The sequence below is a fragment of the Lissotriton helveticus genome, chromosome 7 (genome assembly GCF_964261635.1).
Source record: "Lissotriton helveticus chromosome 7, aLisHel1.1, whole genome shotgun sequence".
In the NCBI taxonomy this organism is placed as follows: Eukaryota; Metazoa; Chordata; class Amphibia; order Caudata; family Salamandridae; genus Lissotriton; species Lissotriton helveticus.
The window spans coordinates 411,306,156-411,324,618 of NC_136068.1; the positions used below are offsets into that span (position 1 = coordinate 411,306,156).

An 18,463-nucleotide genomic window follows, 5' to 3' on the forward strand; every position below is an offset into this window, starting at 1 on the left:
GGGTATACTGGTAATCATTAACCAGATAACCCCATTGGCGGTTCTACCGTGAGGGGCTCACTCTCTTTCCCCACAATTTTTTGTGGTATGAGTGATGGGTGCTTGACGATTTTAAATGTCTACCTTGGGTGTACGTTGACAAAGATTTGACACGCATGCATGAACCTGGATCCTCTACAAAATAAGGAAGGGGAAGTGTTACTTTTGTGCACACACCCACTCGGTTCCTGCATTTAAGTTGTAAAATAGAGTGTCTTGAGGGATAGGCCACAACTTGTTTTGATACTGTTTGAGTGGGGGGCGGCCTATACCTCTGTTTCCCCCTAAGACTCCAAGGGAGTTGATCTCACCACAAAGTACCTGTCCCAGCCTGAGCATGGTGTGGTGTGGAGCAGTAAAAGCCGCATTTTGGCAGTGATCGGTGGAAATCTGGATTGGAAGCCTGAAAGAGATTGCAACTGTTATAAATGGGATCTCTGGTTGGCTAAGGCTTGCGCCAAAGCCAGGAAGAGACCACACTCTAGTCAGGGCAAGGGAGCTACACGCCAAAGATAACCCCTGCTCACCCCCTTGATAGCTTGGCACGAGCAGTCAGGCTTATCCCAGAAGCAATGTGTAAAGCGTTTGAACAACACACACACAGCAGCAACATACTAGGCAAACCACAAAAGGAACTCCACACAAGGTTATATATAAAAATAGCCTTTGTATTATCATAAACACATTAGAATAGTAATCACACAATATACACTGTGCCACCCTGCACTAGGCAATATTTACAGGGGATTATATACACATAACAGGCCCACTTGGCCCACTGTCAGAACCATCCCAAAGTGAACTTAGTAAATGTAGAACATATAATAAGTGTAGAACACAACCAGTAATTACTGGCAAACACTGTACTCAGCATCATACTGTAACACAAACCATATTATGCACAGTATCCCCTCAGGCGTAAAATACATTATGCGCCAACCTCATAACACTAAACACATTAGACCATAACCTCCTAAGCATAACTCACATTAGGGGCATAACTCACAAGTATAAATCACAGTAAGCAAAAAAACTCATACATAAACCACATTTAGAGGCATAAAACAGGGTGCTTCAATCATAGTACATGACTCACATTTCCTGCGCACCACATAAATCACATTAGGGCCTGGTGCCTTATCAACCTTACAGTCCCCCTGGCCAACTGGCCTTTTCAAATGGGACCAAATGCCCTATGTCCAAATGTCAGGGCAGCTGCCAATGCAGGAGATTCCGAGTATATCTCACTCCTATCTCATACAAAAATGCCCCCAAAGAAATGCTTCCTAAATATAGCAGCTGATGCTAATTGCCGTGCAGCTGTGAAAATCAAATGTGGGGCCTGGGCACTCACTGTGCCTTCTGAACAAATATGCCCAAAACGTTGCAGCTGCCCCTGCTTGTGCGGTGCAGCTCGGAATCACTAACCAGCCCTGGCACAACTGTGCCCTCAGGGACTTCACTGGGGATCTGTAAATCTCCATTGCCCTTTTCAGCGCAGCTGCCCTCTAGCAGGTAGGGCAACTGTGGGCATGGCAAAAATGGAAGGAGCAAGGGCTCCCCCGGCCCTCTAAAAGTATTTATGCCCCCTCGTTGGAGCTTCCCGCAACGGCGGGACCGCTCAGGACAAGCACGGAAAGCGTGCCTCAAAAAGGAGTGCCAACAGGGCAAGGTGTCATTCATTTGACACTGCATCTGCGTTGATTCTGTTATAAATCCACCATCTTATTAAGCCATATCATACTTTTAACCTGCAGGGCATCCTTGGGTTCACTACTATAATTTTTGGGCACATTATTTATGAATATATTTCTTGCACCACGCTTCAATCTCCAAATTCGCGTTTGCCTGATTGGGGTCATATATAAAATTAGGAGATGTACAGACACTCCAGCAACGGGGGCTGGTAGATTTCTGCCTTTCTGTGATACATTAGGCTTAGCACCATGCTACTGAAGGGAACTATGTATTTCAGATACCTGTATTTTTTTCGGTTTGTATGGAAGTTGCCTCTCCGGCTCTGTCTGAGTGGCCTTAAAAAAAGCTTGGAACTGGAGAGTTTGGAGGGTTTACAGCTGTAACCATGAAGAGGGTAGAAGGTAACACCACCCTCCTCGGCAGCATGCGTTTTGGCGATCTCTCTAATATAGACTGGGTAAGTGTGGTATGTGTAGAGTGTGTTTTTCCTGATATTTTTCATGCAAATTTCAGCCGCCCCAATAATTTCTCTTCTTCTGCCTCTTGTACCCTTTCTCTTAAGTCCTTCACTTCATTTTCCAAATTAGCAATTGTTATCTCTTGTGTTTCAACTGGCTCCATTAGCACACCCATATGCAGCTTAAGCCTGTTCTTCAAGGTGAACTATGGGTTCTTTACTACCTGGGCTTGATCTCCCTTCTAATGAGCACACAGTTTGGTATTGGTCATAATCATTGCAGAGAACAATTGTTGGATGTGGATGCATGACCCTAAAGAGGAATTAGGGAGTGCAGAAATAACTTTCTTGATGCAGAGTTTGTAATCACCCCAAGGCACATGACAACAATGTAGGGAAACTAACCAACTACAGTATCAATATTCGGTCTTAAGCTAACATCTAGGTGTGATGGCCACAGATTATAATACACCTTTTGATGTTGCCTAGTAAGTGCATTCATCAGTGCTCTGTTTTATCAAACAACTTTATTTATGGAAAAAGAAAAATGTTGATTACAAATTATTGTGTGACCTATGGGCAACAACTGCCCGCGCAAGTGTACAGAATGCAATAAAATATTATAACGCATGGGTTGGGAGATCTACCACAACATATTTCACGTTGGGTATGAACACCATATAATTGGGAACATTCCTTTGTACAATGTACAATAACCCAATGATGAGACGAATTCAGTATGGTTTACTTGCCCAGCAGTAGTGGTCAGCCCTGTCCTCTGGTTTTAAGTTCCTGTGTGACCTTGTGTAGTTGTTTCACTTTAATGTGTTTTGAGTCCAATAAAGGTTGTGGCCAGCTTCCTAGATTCTTGTTAAGATCCTGGCCACTCTTAAAATAAGCAAATGTGCAGTTGAAAAGTGTGTATGTATGTTCCTGCTTACTGCTACTTCCACTTTTATATAGATTTCTATAAGCAAAATAAATAAATATGTTCAGAAACTTGAATTATAAAACAAATCTCTTGGGACTGTCCTCTGAATGACAGATGAAGGCAGTTCACAAACAAGTTAACTGCTCCTCCATTTACTAAATCACCTATTTAAGTCATATGTAGGTGAACCCTCTTGAACTAAAGTAGGTCACAGTCCGACACGTCATCCTAAACAAGCATTGGCATATCCATTAGGTCTCGCCTTTGGGACCTTATAAGTGTTTAGCCATGCAACAGTTGATGTTGTTGCACCAAGGATATTGTGCTGGATAACTAAACATGTATAAGGTCCCAAAGGCAAGACCTATTGGCTATGTCAATGCTTGTTCTTCTCTTCCATCATCCGTCACTCAATGTTTTTTTTTTTTGCGTACTGCAGTCTGTCCTATTCTGTCCCTTGATATGGGGCGAAGGGAGAGAGTGACATTACACAAATTGCATTCCCCACTGGGAAAATTATGCCTGGCAGTCCATCTATTAGCTGTTATATGCAGTGGCACAGCTGCAGTAGCCCATGTGCTGGCTGTCAGCTGTGCCAGACTCCAAAACGGCCTCTGTACCATGTGTCAGAGGAACAAGGGACATACTGGAGTGACTTATGGACCACCAGAAAGGCACCCAGGACACAGGACACTCTGCCACCAACACTGAATATTGCTGGTGCATGTATGTACACCCTAGGTGGAGTCCCATGCCCTTAGATCCTGCCCTTTGGATGTAGGCACTCCCAGCTTTTCATAGAGTGATGGAATGCCACAAAACACACCCATGCACAGAGGTGGCTATTCTTGCCATGGGCGATCTGTACAGACATAAAACACTGTTGACTTTTCAGGATCTCCGAGACCAATGTGATGTCAATGACCACCAGTTTCTGACCCACAATGCTCTGACAACCATAGTAGAAACCATGTGGGGCCAAACCGTCTGGAGCCCACCACATCACCTTTGCCTAAGTTACTATTGGAGCACAGAGGGGGCAGGCGTGTAGTTACGCTAATCTATAAAGGACTGCTGGAGCCCCGAGGCCTGAAGTTTCATTCCTTGATGGAGAAATGGGCCCTCACTCTCGGACAGGATCTCAGAGACAGGCAGTTGCCCCTTGCACTAGAACATGTTTGAAGGATCTCTAGGAATCCACGACTGTAATGCACACAATTTAACTATCTTTATCATAAGTATCTCAAATCTGCACGACTACACCTGATCTTCCCCGGTGCAGACCCAAGGTGCCCATGCTACCCATATCCGGAGGCAGACTTCCGACATATGGTGTGGGCCTGCCCTAATATCGGACAATTCTGACCAGAATAAGCAAGGATATTGGTGGACGTTATGGGGTGACCTCTGCAGGCAGACGTTCTACACTGTTTGCTGAGGCTTACTCCTCGCACTCGGAAGAACAAATACAGCATGACATTTCTAGACTCTGCATATGTTTGGCTAAAACACCATATAGACATGTCATAGAAACCCACAGCAGTGCCGCCTTTATCACTGTAGATAAGAGACCTCCTCAACTGGACCACCACCGAAACCACAACTTGGGACTCACTGACACTGCGGTGGGGGAAACGACACATTGGGAAGGGAAGCGTATATCGACAAACTGGCCATCCTCAGTCCTGAGGGGGATTGACTGACAATCCCTGGTAGGAGCAACAGTAGTCGGCAGGAGTGATGCATACATAACGGATAACACACTCAGAGTGGACCCGGACATGTGGTGGGACCCAGGCCTCCAGCCTCCTGTGCCACCCTTTCTTCCTTCCGCATGCAAAGAATGTGGCCACCCTGGACCCAGCCGCCCCTTGTGGGGTTGGAGTCCTCATCCCACACCCCACCTGCATACACAGAGACAGACACTGAATGGATGCCCCCTTGAGAGGTGCCCATGGAGATACTTCACACAACTGACAAATGTAGGTTAGGCCCCAGTTCAGCAAGGTTCGGTTGTTTTTACACCACTATTATACAATGTAGTAGATATGATGCTTCATGTATAGGCGGAAGGGTCCCATAGCCTCGTTGATGTTGCAGATACTGGCCTGGTACAATTGTCACCCGAACTCAATAATTTTACGACTTGTTTATGCACGCCTTGTTTACACACAGATCGAGACATTACCTGTATCATTCCATTAGAAGAAAGATGGAACCATAGTGTGCTACTATATGTTTGTGTTTCTATGTAGAAAAGAATTAAGATCTAGCCGTAGTTATGAGATCATCAGCCGGGTACAGCTTGTATGACTAGACATGGGTCCTGGGCTCACTGTGCCACTGGAACCAAGCAATGCCCAGCGGAAGAGCCCATAACAAGGGTGGAACTGGTCCTCGGTAGCCTGGGTTCCAGTTCAGAGCGGACCTGGCTTGGCAGTACGGGCTGAGCTATACCCATGAGTAACAGGGTCAAGATTGATTTGCATATGGATGGGTCCAAACTGAGATGGCATGGTGAGCAAAAGAACTATGGTTTGGAGTGCCACCCGAGAGATTGTCAGTGGTTATACTTATTGCAAGCAGCCTCCCATCCCCATCTGTGTGTTTCATGTTCACAGTTAGTCCAGCTTTACCTGCTTGGTGGAGGTGTGGCTGAGAAGGAACTGAATTTGTGGTGGAAAAGAAGAGATACAAAATGGTAGAAGAGAAGGAGTCTAAGGAAGTACAGCAGGCGTTTAGGGGAATAACAGGGAAGTGGGAGAGGCTTTACCCGCCGGAGGGGTGGGAGAGGCTTTACCCGCCGGAGGGGAGGGAGAGGACTAGTCTTACATGTATCCACAGATGTAGTCTTCATTTGAATAATCAATGTCAGGCTGGACAGGCTCTAAGAAGAAAAGACAGAACATGTGAATTTTCAAAAAGAACCATTTAATAAGACCAAGTAATTTTCTTTCCTTCTTCTAGCCATGCTTAAACCCCTACACAGCGTTAAAAAAATAATCAGAAAAGCCTCAATGGATGAAACGCTGCATAGGTGTCAGATGGTTGCCTTTCAGTACTGCACCCCAAGCAAACATAAAAGAGGTAAAGAATACCCCCACCATAACCACCAAACCACATTTAGATAGAGAAGAGTGCCCACACATCTACCACACCCGCTACCACTCCATAAACTCTGTTGCAGCACATCTGAAAATGAGAGGGTCTCCCCACCCGATCTTGTACTGACCTTCATTCTCATAGCTGGGAATACTGTCTGCAAAAATAGAAGCATAGAAAACTGTCAGGTGAGTGGAAAGTCCACAGGGAGAGAATGAGGAGGAAGTACAGAAATTCAGAGGAAGTCAGGGGGAGATAGAAAAGGAGATATACAGGAGGGGGTTGATATTTGTGGAAGATGGGAAAAAGGAAGAGATAGCAGTGCTTAATTTGTGTTGGTGTTTTAAGCAGAGTACATCTGAATAATAATAGTGGCATTTGCATTCAGCAGCAGGAGTGAATGATGCAAGCTGCACTGGCTGCCCAGGAAATACCATGGCACATTATTTTATTTCTCCAAATTAAGCACTAAGACAGAGGTAGATGGAGGAGTTCAGAAAGCTGAGGAGGATGAGTGGTAGATGAGGACATTTGTGTGATTTAATACATCTGCTGACTTGTAATAGGAGACTTGGCTAAAAGTAATGCCATATCCACTCACCCACATTGTAGGGTCCCAGACAAAACAGTGTACCTTGGTGAGCTTCATTTGCACTCTCTAGCAAAATTTAGAACATTCCAAACAAACTGAGCAGAGTAGGAGGGAAGGGTTTGAAAAGATGGGGAATATTCAAACATAAAAGCAATGTCTTTTGTAGATGGGGCTTAGAAGTGTGCATGTTGTGTTAGTCTCTGTGAAGCAGCATCAGACTAAGAACGGATGTACATCTGCATGGGGACCCTACCGGACTACTGCACGTCCATACTTCAGTTATGTCTCTCTTTCATTTTTCTCAGCTTCTAATTAAGAAATTGGGTCACTGACCAACCAGTGTTCGATAGAGTCATATGAAGAAGGGATCAAAGGGCTGACATTGCTAGGAGGGTATTTTGGGATAAATTATCATCACTCTTAGCTCTCCTGCCTGGTATCCAGTTTGTCAATTCACACAACTGAAACACCCTGCCTGCAGAGTTTTTGGTCCTTTATGTTTGCAGACCAATTTGAAACAAAGTTGACTTGAGTATGAGCGTGTCTTCATGTATGTGTCTTTGGCATCTCTCCTAGATTCAGTTTCATGATCGAAGGCTTGAGAATCTTGGTGATGCAAGCCATATTTGATAGGGTTGAAAGAGACCCATGACAATCCAGTGTTTATCCACCCAGCTATCTTTCTGAAGTCACTTACTCTTCATACCAATCTGCCACTTTGATGATCCATGTTCTCTAGCCTCACCCATCTCTCCCCAACCCCAACAATCTTTCCCTCACCTTTATCCACTTCAAGTTTTGCAAATGAGCTTCTCCGACTTTCAGGATGCTGTAGAGAGCTGTTAAGAAAGAAGGATCAGATTATGAATCGCCATAAATGGCGACCACCAAAGCACAAAGGTGTGGAATACAGTATAGTCACTCAGATAATATCATTAATGGCATGTAACACAATACTGGCATTCAGATGCAACATAGGCATATAATACAATGTTTCGCTTTAAAATCATACACATTCTCTCTCGCTCTCTCTCAGAATACAGTATACACACTTGCTCACAACGGGCCTCAACTGCAGTACTAGAGTTTATTGCAGATCACTATGGGTGGAAAACAACTTCAGGTGAATAAGGTAATGCTGCTTTTAGGTCTGAGTGAGGAGAACGTTAGTTCCGAGTCACACCTAACACATTTGAAAAATAACTTGAAAAAGAGTCCCGAGTTGGCAGGGACAATAATACTATAACACAAGTATCCTAAGATTAAGGACGGCATCCCTCATGACCATTCCGAGGTTCAACAAGCATTGGCAATACCAATAGGTTTGGCATTGTCCGCCAGCCATTTAGCAATTTCTATTTCGTTTTTTTTCATTTTTTTGCAAAACTTTATTTTTGGTAAGCTGCCGGGCATCCATCAATCTAACAAAAAGGTTGACGAAAGGCAAACTTTTTTGGGGGTCTCAAAAAAGCACACATTGCCATAGTACCGCTGGCACAGAAGAGAACTACTCTGTGTGTGGATGTTCTCATTGTGAAAGGGCAGTATGCCGTAACTGATAGAGCAGTCAGCCAATGACTGAAATGGACTGACATTTGCAATGCCCCTTCATGCATGCTTGAGTGGGTTAGAGGAACATGTGAATGACACAATCACAGACAAATGGATAAAGAATGTCCGAAACCCCTATGAGTAAATATGCCACATACATAATTTAAAAAAAATGGTCTTGGCTACCACATTAAAAAAGCACATTTTTCTGCCATTGGCAACTACCCTCTTGAATTTGAGAAAGAAAGGAAAAGAAAGGAAACAGAATAAAATGAAACAAAGAAGGAATACAAGCAAGAAGGAAGGAAAGCAAGAAAGAAGGAAATTTTATTTGAGTCCCACTAGAAAAGGTAGGACTGTGTATTAGGAGGACAGGACTTCAGAATCCAGGGACTGGGTCCATCTATACCATCAGAAACTGTTGGAACAATTCCTAGCTAGAGGATTTTGGCAATCACGAACATTACACTCTGATCCCCGAGGGAAACATGAAAACAGATCTTACCCCTTTCGTTGATTACTCATGCATGCCCTTGGTAGACATAAGAAAGATACAAATACAGTTTTCGATACATTTATTGAAACAATCGTAATCTTGTCTAGAGAGAATGAGCTGGGATGATTAGGCAGATAAAACAAAGCAAAGTAACCAGCATTACGAACATGGTGAAAAGAATAAACAGTCCAACCATGGCAATATGATTTGGTCTGGAGTGGGATTGGCACCCCTCTGCAGGATGGAAAATAAGTGTTATGAGAGCTGCATGTCGAACACAGCATGCGTTCCTGGACCATTGTGACTGGAGTGCCCCTCTGACCCATAAAGGGATAGTGCACTGTTTATACGGAGTGTACAGATTATGTTGCAGGAAAGGCTGTATAAAGCAGGAAAGGAAAAAGGAAAAAGGAAAAAGGAAAGAAAGAAAGAAAGAAAGAAAGAAAGAAAGAAAGAAAGAAAGAAAGAAAGAAAGAAAGAAAGAAAGAAAGAAAGAAAGAAAGAAAGAAAGAAAGAAAGAAAGAAAGAAAGAAAGAAAGAAAGAAAGAAAGGAGCAAGAAATAATTAAATCAAGAAGGAAGAATGGAAAGAAAGAATAAAGCAAGAAAGAAAGAGAAATAAAGATAGAAAATTAAGGAAGGAAAGAAATGAAAAGACAAAAACATGGAAATATTAAAGAGAGAAAGAAAGAAGGAAAGAAAGAGAGAAGAGATGAAATGGAGGAAGGTAAGATGGTAAGAAAGCAAGATAAAAGGAAATTGAAAGAAGCAAATAAAAATAATTAAGGAAAGAAGTAAATAATGAAAGAAGAAAAAAACATTTCAAGAAAGTGTTACAAGTGCTACAAATTAAACATGATAACGGCTGATTTTCTTCCTGGGCAATTTTTATTGAAGAACTGTTGGTGAATTTGAGTCCAGAATAAATGTGTTCTGAAGTATAATACTTAGGATAACTTAATACAGAACAGTTTCAAATAGACACAATCTGTTATGCAGTGAAATACCAGCCATCAGATAAATAATGGATACTCCCAAAGGAGTTTACAACAGCATTGGAAGGCAACAGAAACGAATAAAGCATGAAATATGGCCTATGCTCATATCTGGTAGAACAGGCCCAGGTTCTAAACACAAAGGCAACACTAGAGTAATTATAAAATAAAAACAACAGCACTGGCTCTGAAGGGTACTACTGTGTGCATGGATGTGCTCACTGTGAAAGAGCAAAATGCAGTCACTGAAAGTGAAGTTAACCAATGGCTGAAGTAGGCTGACCCACTGCTCCTTGCTGTACGCTGTGGAGGGCAGAAGCTAAAGGTGAATGACAAAACAGACTAATGGGTGAAGAGAGGTGGCTTGAAGTCTGTTTAGGTAAATATCTTATATGTATTATTTTAATAAATTCAAAAGGTGTTGGTTAATAACAGACCTAGAAAGTACCAATGTGTTGGACAGCATTTTTTGTACAAACTGCCAAATTCTGGAACAACAGCCCTACACAAATTAGAAAGCTCTCAAATCACCTGGAATTTGGAAATCAATAAAGAACTTAGCTGGTCCCCCTGCTTTAATAACCTCACATCATCACAGCTGGCTAAGCAGTGTACTCACAAAAAGAATGCTCCATGACTCAAAAACATTAAGTAAAGGCCATCAGTGCATAAGAAAAGCAAACAAAAACAGTGTGCAAAACAAAACATAGATACTTGTCAAAACTGAAGTGGGAAACATGGAAGGAAAATGTATTGTTAGGGGTAAAATGATGAGTCCATTAGAGGAAAAATATTTTACAAAATTGACATAAGAAACTGGCCGATTAGATTGTGCTGCAAAAAACAGCTTGCCTAAGTTTCTCTTGCAGAATATCAAGAACTAAAAAGTCCTTCAGATATTTGTCAAATTCAAGAACAATTTGGATGTTTGATCAGGTCCATAACAACAACCCTCAGTTTCTTCTCTGAGTTTCCATGTCCAATAATAATGAAATAATAATTAAACAGCCCATTTTTCTATACGTATCCTTTACAGCGTTCACAAATCAGAATAGTTGACCAAGCTGGGGGTTCGTATTTCTTACAGCCAGGCTAATGTCTCATTTCATTTCTTAAATTTTTGTATATTTCTCATTAATATATTTCTATGGTTGTTTACAAGCATCTTGAGCATGGCCAGACTGGGAACAGAAACCAGTCTTGGCAATTCCGCTTGACTGGCCCCAGAGGGGAGGAGCTAATGAGAAGCTCCGGCTGTGGGAGGGACTAGTGTCATGAACCGCTGGAGCTTTTGTTACTAGGGGGCAATATTGCCACACTGCTGCAAAACTGGCCTCCAGTAACAAAAACGCTCCCCCACAGATCAAAAACTGTCCCCAAACCTTCCAGCCCACTGGGAAAACGCCTGGTGCCCGCTACGGAGACTAGCCTTGACCTTGAGTCTTTGATTGCTTACTGCAGGCATGAGTCTGTTGAGTTCCAGAATTTCTAACTCGTTGTTAGGCTTGCAGAATTCAGGGTCTATTGTACTCAGTCTTGATCTGTTGTGTGTGTGTACACTGGTGTCACGTTCAACTTTGTATTGCACTTTGTCTGTGTATCTCTGTGTTCCCCCTCCCTATGCTCCGCCCGGTGTGTGGCTACGCCCGGGCGTTGTAGCAGACCCGATGATGAAGCATGTCACACACAGCGTCTGTGAGTGAGGGCAGTCTTTCATCACTCATGGATTTGCCAATGCTTGCACACCTTTGTTGATTTTGTGTTCTTCTTTGTCGTCGCCACCCCTTTTGTGTGTATATTATAGTGCCATGGGGGATCGGGGTGGAATATTTGTATATGGACACTCTCCCCTTTTGTGTGTGAGAAGATGTGTTAAGATAAACATGTGCCTGAATAACTGTGTGCACTGCAGTGTAAGTAAACCAATTTTCACTTTTTACACACAATTTTAAACATTGAGAATAACCACGTACTCAGCCATACTGGTCCATGGGTGCTGCCTCGGAAGGTGCAGCAGTTATTATGTAATTGAACAAAGACGAATTATTGTTCCAGTGGCGCACTCCTATTTTGTCTCTTAGTTCTCAATATGTAAATACAACTCTAGTAACTAAACCATGTTTTGCGTGCTACACAGCATTTGGGGGCTGCCAGTCCCACATAATTAATTAACTGTGGATGTGTTCTGGTAAACATGTGCCTGAATAACTGTGTGTACTGCAGTGTAACTAAACATATTTTTAACTTTTTACACACAAATCTAAACATTGATAATAACCACATACTCAGTCATTTGTTACATGTTTTTTATTATCCTCACGATGCATGTTACATCATTACAAGACTTCTGTAATAATTAAATTACTTTTCATATATAAAACAAACAATCATATGAATTACAAAACCCAGACACAAATACATATAGTGCATGAATGCATTCTTTGGCGTGGCTCTAATTTATTTGTGTGATGCCCTTTGCATTTCGGGACAGAAAGTCCCTTCCTCAGGCACCACTATAAAACATAAATGAACGAAATAAAAAATAAAATCTATGACTCTAATTGAACTAGTCACAAGCTACCAAATATTTCCTACACTCGTAGGGTGAATTGACAGAATACGTGTTCGTTGACCAACAAATGGAGAAAAAACTACCACAGCTCGTTTTTACTAGAGCTCCCAACACCTTGGGCCATGATAGTGATAGAGCGCTTACAGTTCTCTAAATTGTATGGGTGCACTATATTTATGGTTTAAATGCACTCACATGTATTTTATCGTTTGCAGTGTTTCATGGTTATTAAGATGCTTTTATTCCAGTTATATTAGCATCAAAATGTAGTGTGCACATTTAAGTAGGACTTTGTATGTATTAAAGAAACCTATAATTCCTATATGTATAATTTGCAGGCTGAAATATTATTTGAGTAATGTAATTTGTGTCTAGTTTAAGTTGCCTGAATTGTAGGCCCAAACTGCAGGTTGTTTTGAGTTTCGTACTCCTTGGTTGCTCAAGAATTAAAATTAAATTAATCCTTTTTGTGTTCGAAGACAGTATGTTCTCATCCTACTGCAGGTACAGGAATTCAACCTCATTATTCTTAGATTTAAGGAGATACCTGGAATCTTTGAAGAAGGCTAGAAGGCGAAAAAGGGAGGACGCCTTTCGTGTCTGGCCTATCTGGGAACCAAGGCCACAGGAAGAAAAACTAATTTAATGAAAGCTTCTGTGGAAACTTACTGAAAGATGTTGCAAATGAAAAAGTTTACCTTGTGACGTATTGTGGGTTGAACATTGACTTTTTGTATGATGCGCAGGGACAGATTTGAGAGACTTCTGCTTATTTTTGGAGGAGAAGGAGCATCTTAGAACAAGCTCCATAGCTTTAAGCTATAAAACCCATTTGATGCAAGTTCTTCTTAGGAAGTCAACACGTGCTGACACCTTTGGGATAGGATAGCAGGGAAATAAGTAGGATTTTCATGTAGAGCAGTGTAGGGAAAGATACCTTTCTTTTCTTCTCTAAAGAAAAGAGAATTGGACTCAGCTTCTATTCTTTGTTGCATTTTGATTTTGGAGTTCATCATATTACGCCTTTTGTGCCGAATGAATTATATTGCTTGATTCGGCTCTGTATTGATTTTTATGTATCTGTATACTCTGATATTGCGGTGTGATTTTTATTCAATTATTTTTGGCCTTATAATAAATCCACAAAACTGAAATTCGGAGTCTGCGGTCCTTTAAAAGCATGACTAAATTGAAAGTATAATCTTGAAATGTTTTCCTCCCTTCAAACACTTTTAGCGGGCTATAAAAAGACCATCTGATTTGAATTTAGCAGGGAAGGCAAGGAGTAAAATTTAGTGTAATCAATAGTACAGTCATCACACGGTTAACAAGCTTCAAAGAATAGAGTCCACCATTGCAGATAACTATAAGTGATGTACCTTTCGTTCAACATAATCAAACACTAAAGCACCCGTGTTTTACTTCGTGACTCCGCTTCCAACATATTCTCCACCTATAAATGTGTTCCCAATTCAATGCACTTAACCACCTATGTTTTCACTATGTGACCTGGTTTTCAAGACATTCTCCACCTCTAATCATGCTCCCCCAAGAGAGGGTCTCAACCAAAAGGTACTTACAATCACGGGTACCAAGAAGTAAGTACGTATTCTCAAAAGACACAAATTTGTTTTAAAAATGTTCTAAAAAATAAAATTGCACCATACTTTAATGCCTCGATTTACAATAAAGACCCTCTATTATGCCATCCTCCAGTGAGAGGGGGGCATATGCCTCATTCTGGTTGGCTGGGTCCCCCCCATCTGCGAGATGGCAGGGACTGGGAGTTGTGCTTCACCTTGCCTCTCCACCTGAGGGGTGAGTTTGGCAAAGGTGGGCACACATTCCTTCTTCACTTGGTTTTCCTTGCTGATTCTCCCACCCAAAGTGGAGGTTATAATAGGTGAGGGCTAGTTGGTGGAAGCAGCAAAAGGTCTGGGGAAGCTCACAAAGCTGGCAAGACTTTGAAGCTTACCCTTCGTGAACCTTGCCCATCCTGGGGGAGGAGGCTTGGCACCTCGTCCCATGATGTGCATTGTTTCGGAGCCCTGAGAGCAACAGGCTCTCGAACCTGGGGTCCAGAAACATGTCTGGTGGTGGCAGCTGGTGAGCAGCCACTCAGCCTGGACATTAGTGTTAGGTCGTTTTTCAGGGGGCAACTCCAAGATGCACTCTGTGTGTCTTTTTCATTAAATCCCACACTGGCATCAGTGTGGATTTAATGTGCTGAGAAGTTTGATACCAAACTTCCCAGTTTTAAGTAAAGCCTTTATGATGCTGTGGAGTTCGTAATTACCAACTCCCAGCACCATATACTCTTATTGGCATTACTGCACTTACAGTGTCTAAGAATTGTCTTAGACACCGTAGAGGTACAGGGCTCATGCACCTGTACCCTCACCACTGGTATAGTGTACCCAGCTAGAGGGGTGGCTGACCTATGCCAGGGCAGTGGGTTGTAGGCATGGCACACAGGGGTGTGTACCATGTTGACTCTTCACTTTGTTCTGCACCAAAACACACAGATTGCAATGGCAGTGTGTGTGTGTAAGGGTGCAGGGCTACTACGGGTGCACAATAAGTGCTTCAGAATTTAGAGGGCTTCCCTGGCCACAGTGCCCTTTGTACCTGTGGTACCATTTACAAGGGACTGACCTGTGGCCAAAGAGAACTAATTGGGTTTTGTCTTAATGCAGAATTTGGGAAAGAACATAGGCCCTGGGTACTTGTTTGGCATGGAACCCAGGTCACACTCAGTTAACGTACATCAGCAGTATAGCAAAAAGTGAGGGCAGCCATGCAAAAATAGGGCACTTTCTTACACTTAACCAGGTAAAAGGTCAATACCAAAAACAGTTATGTTGTACAATGGCAGGGAAAATGTAGGTAAACGGTTAGGTGACTACCCAGGCCTATAATGGGGTACATTATAAAACATAACAATACCACCGGATGGGCGCGCTGCATGGAGATGGCCCTTTATGTCCAAGACAATCTACAACAGGGTTTCTAGAGCAAAGTGTACAATACCTTACGATAGGAATGTGCCCACCCCTCTCTATTATGCATAGTGGCTGATAAGCCTGAGTTGGACCCTAAAATGGCTACCTTTCAAAAGAAGTTTGAGAAGGACCCCAAAAAAGGTCTGGATATGGCTTGGCACAGATGCCAGGACAAGCTTTTATACATTTCCAGTCCACTCACCAAAATTCTGGATTTGTCTGTCCAGGCTAAGGATCCACATTCTCAACTCAATCCTGGTGAAGTTCTGGAATGGGCACAAAGGGCACTTTGTTTGTTTGGTAACGCTAACTATGCTGTGTCTCCCAAATGCAGCAAATCCTTCCGTATGTGGATTGATACACATTTAACAGACCTGGCCTCTAATGAGGCATACACCTTGGCTAATGGTTTGCTCTTTGGAGACAAGGTTGAAAGAATCTGGGCAAATACTTGCCCACCTTTTCTGCAATGGATAAAGCCCCGTCATCTTTCAACAGAGGTTTTTTGACAGGGCCGGACGCATTTGAGGTTAAACGCCAAAGTCCACAAATATTCTTCCAAAATTCAAATGAGGATTAAAACACGATTGAGATGATCAAAACACAGCCAACGCGTTTCGCCCTTTACAGAAGGACTTCTCCAGGGCGCAATTAGTATATACACTTTTACGTTTTGAAAGGCAATCCAATGGGCGAGGAGAGTAGTCAAAGTGTCATATGCTTCCGTCACTCAAGTATTTTGCTTAGTTTTAAGCAGCGCCTTGTCTATCGGAAAGGCAGGTATATGTGTAGAGTCTCTCCAGGGCGACAAGATCCATGGTCCCAAGTGGGGGAGTAGTAAACTAATATGATTGTAATGACTGGCCAGTATCCGTCGGTGTGTGCCCCTCTCATCAGCAGAATCAGGACCATGGATCTTGTCGGCCTGGAGTGACTCTACACATATACCTTACTTCAGTGACGGAAGCATATTACACTTTGACTACTCTCCTCACCCATTGGACTACGTAAAAGTGTACATGCTAATTGCGCCATGAAAAAGACCTTTTGTAAAGGACGAAACGCGTCGGCTGTGTTTTGATCATCTCGATTGAGTTTTACTCCTCATTTAAAATAAAGAAGAAGAATTTTGGAAGAATACTTGTGGACTTGGATTTCAAAAAAAGTCTTTGTATTTGCTTACTGGTGGTGCACCTTTGCTTTTTATTTAAATCCAAATATTGCTTTATTATGTGCTAAGTCAGAGAGATCTTCTCTTTCAATGCATATTTTCTATTCGCTTTTATCATGCAACAACAATAAAATAGATTTAAACATAAAATGGCTGCTCTAGACACATAATTCAAGGCCTGCTCTTTACAAGTGACTTCAAAGAGCACACACCATTCTAAAACGGTGCTCTTTTGGAACCTTGGCATGTACTCTGGTTGAGCTGGAAATCGAATCACTTTTTCCAAATGTAGCCATCCAGGGGCTTCTCTTTTTCTAAAGCTATCCTCTCTCACTCCAGATTTTACTCATTTTCTTTTTCTGGTCTTTCCCTTTCCTGTTCCTTTAAAAAAAAAATATATTTTATATATTAGTTTTTATGAATAACAAAAAACATACAAACAGTTAAAACAAAAGATAAACAGAACCACAGTTAGTCACAGCGTCCATGAGTATACACCAAAGAATATTACTGGTAGGGCAATGCACGATACAGTGATTGATTTACCAGAGTGATACATATGCACTCTTGGAATCTAATTTTCTCATAGAGCTCCTACTAATATGCCCTGTAGGGATGACCAGTGGAACCCGATATGCAGATAATAATTCAAACAGGTGCAGGAAAGGGCACATAATGCATTTTCCGTACATGATGTTACCTTCCTGACATAACTTCTATAGTATCTGAACTGACTATATGGGAACCGCACTCCTAGTGGATCATTTCTGGCTTTCTAAGTAGCTCTTGTATAAACTCCACAAGTTCTTGGGGTGGCTTTGTGGGGGAGCAGTTCGCTGTATAATTCAGACGGCATATTGCAAAACAACATATCTCTAGAACATTACATCAGAGTGGGGGGGTGAACCTCATGCCCAGTGCATAGCCACCACTCGCTTCGCTGTATATAACTCAATGTCGATTAGGCATCTTGTATCTTTACAAACCCGTTTAGAAAAGCCCAAGAGAGCTACCAGTGGATCTGGTGTCAGGGGCTCTCCGGTTATATCACTTAATTTTGAGAATATTGAAATCCAGAAGTTAGCTATTGAGGGGCATAGCCATGCAAAGTGTATGAAGCCAGCTGACTCTTCACCACACCTTTCGCACCAAAAGTATACAAACGGGCAGGAGTATGGTATATTCTATTAAGGAATTTAAACTGAATGAGACGATGACGACCGTTCAGAGAAATGCGTTGTGTTGCCTTGCAGCAGTACTTCTGTGTGTCATTGTCTAACAGGACTTCTAAGTCTGATTTCCACTCTAGCCAGGCCTTAGTGTAGTGGTTCCTATGAAGTTCCTGCACTTTGTTGTTAAATGTGAGACTATCCTACTCAGAGAGTCTTTACGTAGCATTGTAGAGAGGGGCACAACTTCCGGAGGTTCAAACAACTCCTCGCCCAGCAACTCATGAAGTGTGCATCGGACTCTATAAAAATGAAATATCATTGGTGGTGAAATATCCTGCTTATTGGCAATTAGTTCATCCCAGTCTCGTCCAATCCCATCAACAAATACATCTCCTATTACAGATATATCCAGTGTGTGTGAGGCGCACACCACTTCTGGTTCTATAATGGCTGGGAGCCAGGCACACCACTCGGGAGGTGTTAAGGGGAAGTATAGGATGGGGACAGCTTGTCGGTTCGTTAAATTATGCCAGGCGTGCATGGTAGCATTTATTTAGTCTAGAGTGCCAGTGAGTCGCACTAACGCACGAAACAGTGCTGTAGCCAAGGGTAGTACCGCTACCCTTTCTATGTGTAGATGCGGAGAGGGGTGTGTGTTGATGTAACCAGTAGAAAGCATGCAAGCA

The 18,463-nt window shown here is 42.4% G+C and overlaps 1 protein-coding gene across 2 annotated transcripts in view; it reads right to left on the minus strand.

Moving 5' to 3' along the window:
• The window catches only part of LAT (linker for activation of T cells), a 606,746-nt gene that overhangs the window by 28,748 nt on the left and 559,535 nt on the right, over positions 1-18,463 (minus strand). For both annotated transcript variants that reach the window (XM_078652287.1, XM_078652288.1), the window contains 3 exons: positions 7,600-7,658; positions 6,358-6,384; positions 5,958-6,012 (listed from right to left, as the gene is read on the minus strand). In XM_078652287.1, coding sequence (XP_078508413.1) covers positions 5,958-6,012; positions 6,358-6,384; positions 7,600-7,658 — 141 coding nt within the window. The remainder of the gene's footprint in view (positions 1-5,957; positions 6,013-6,357; positions 6,385-7,599; positions 7,659-18,463) is intronic.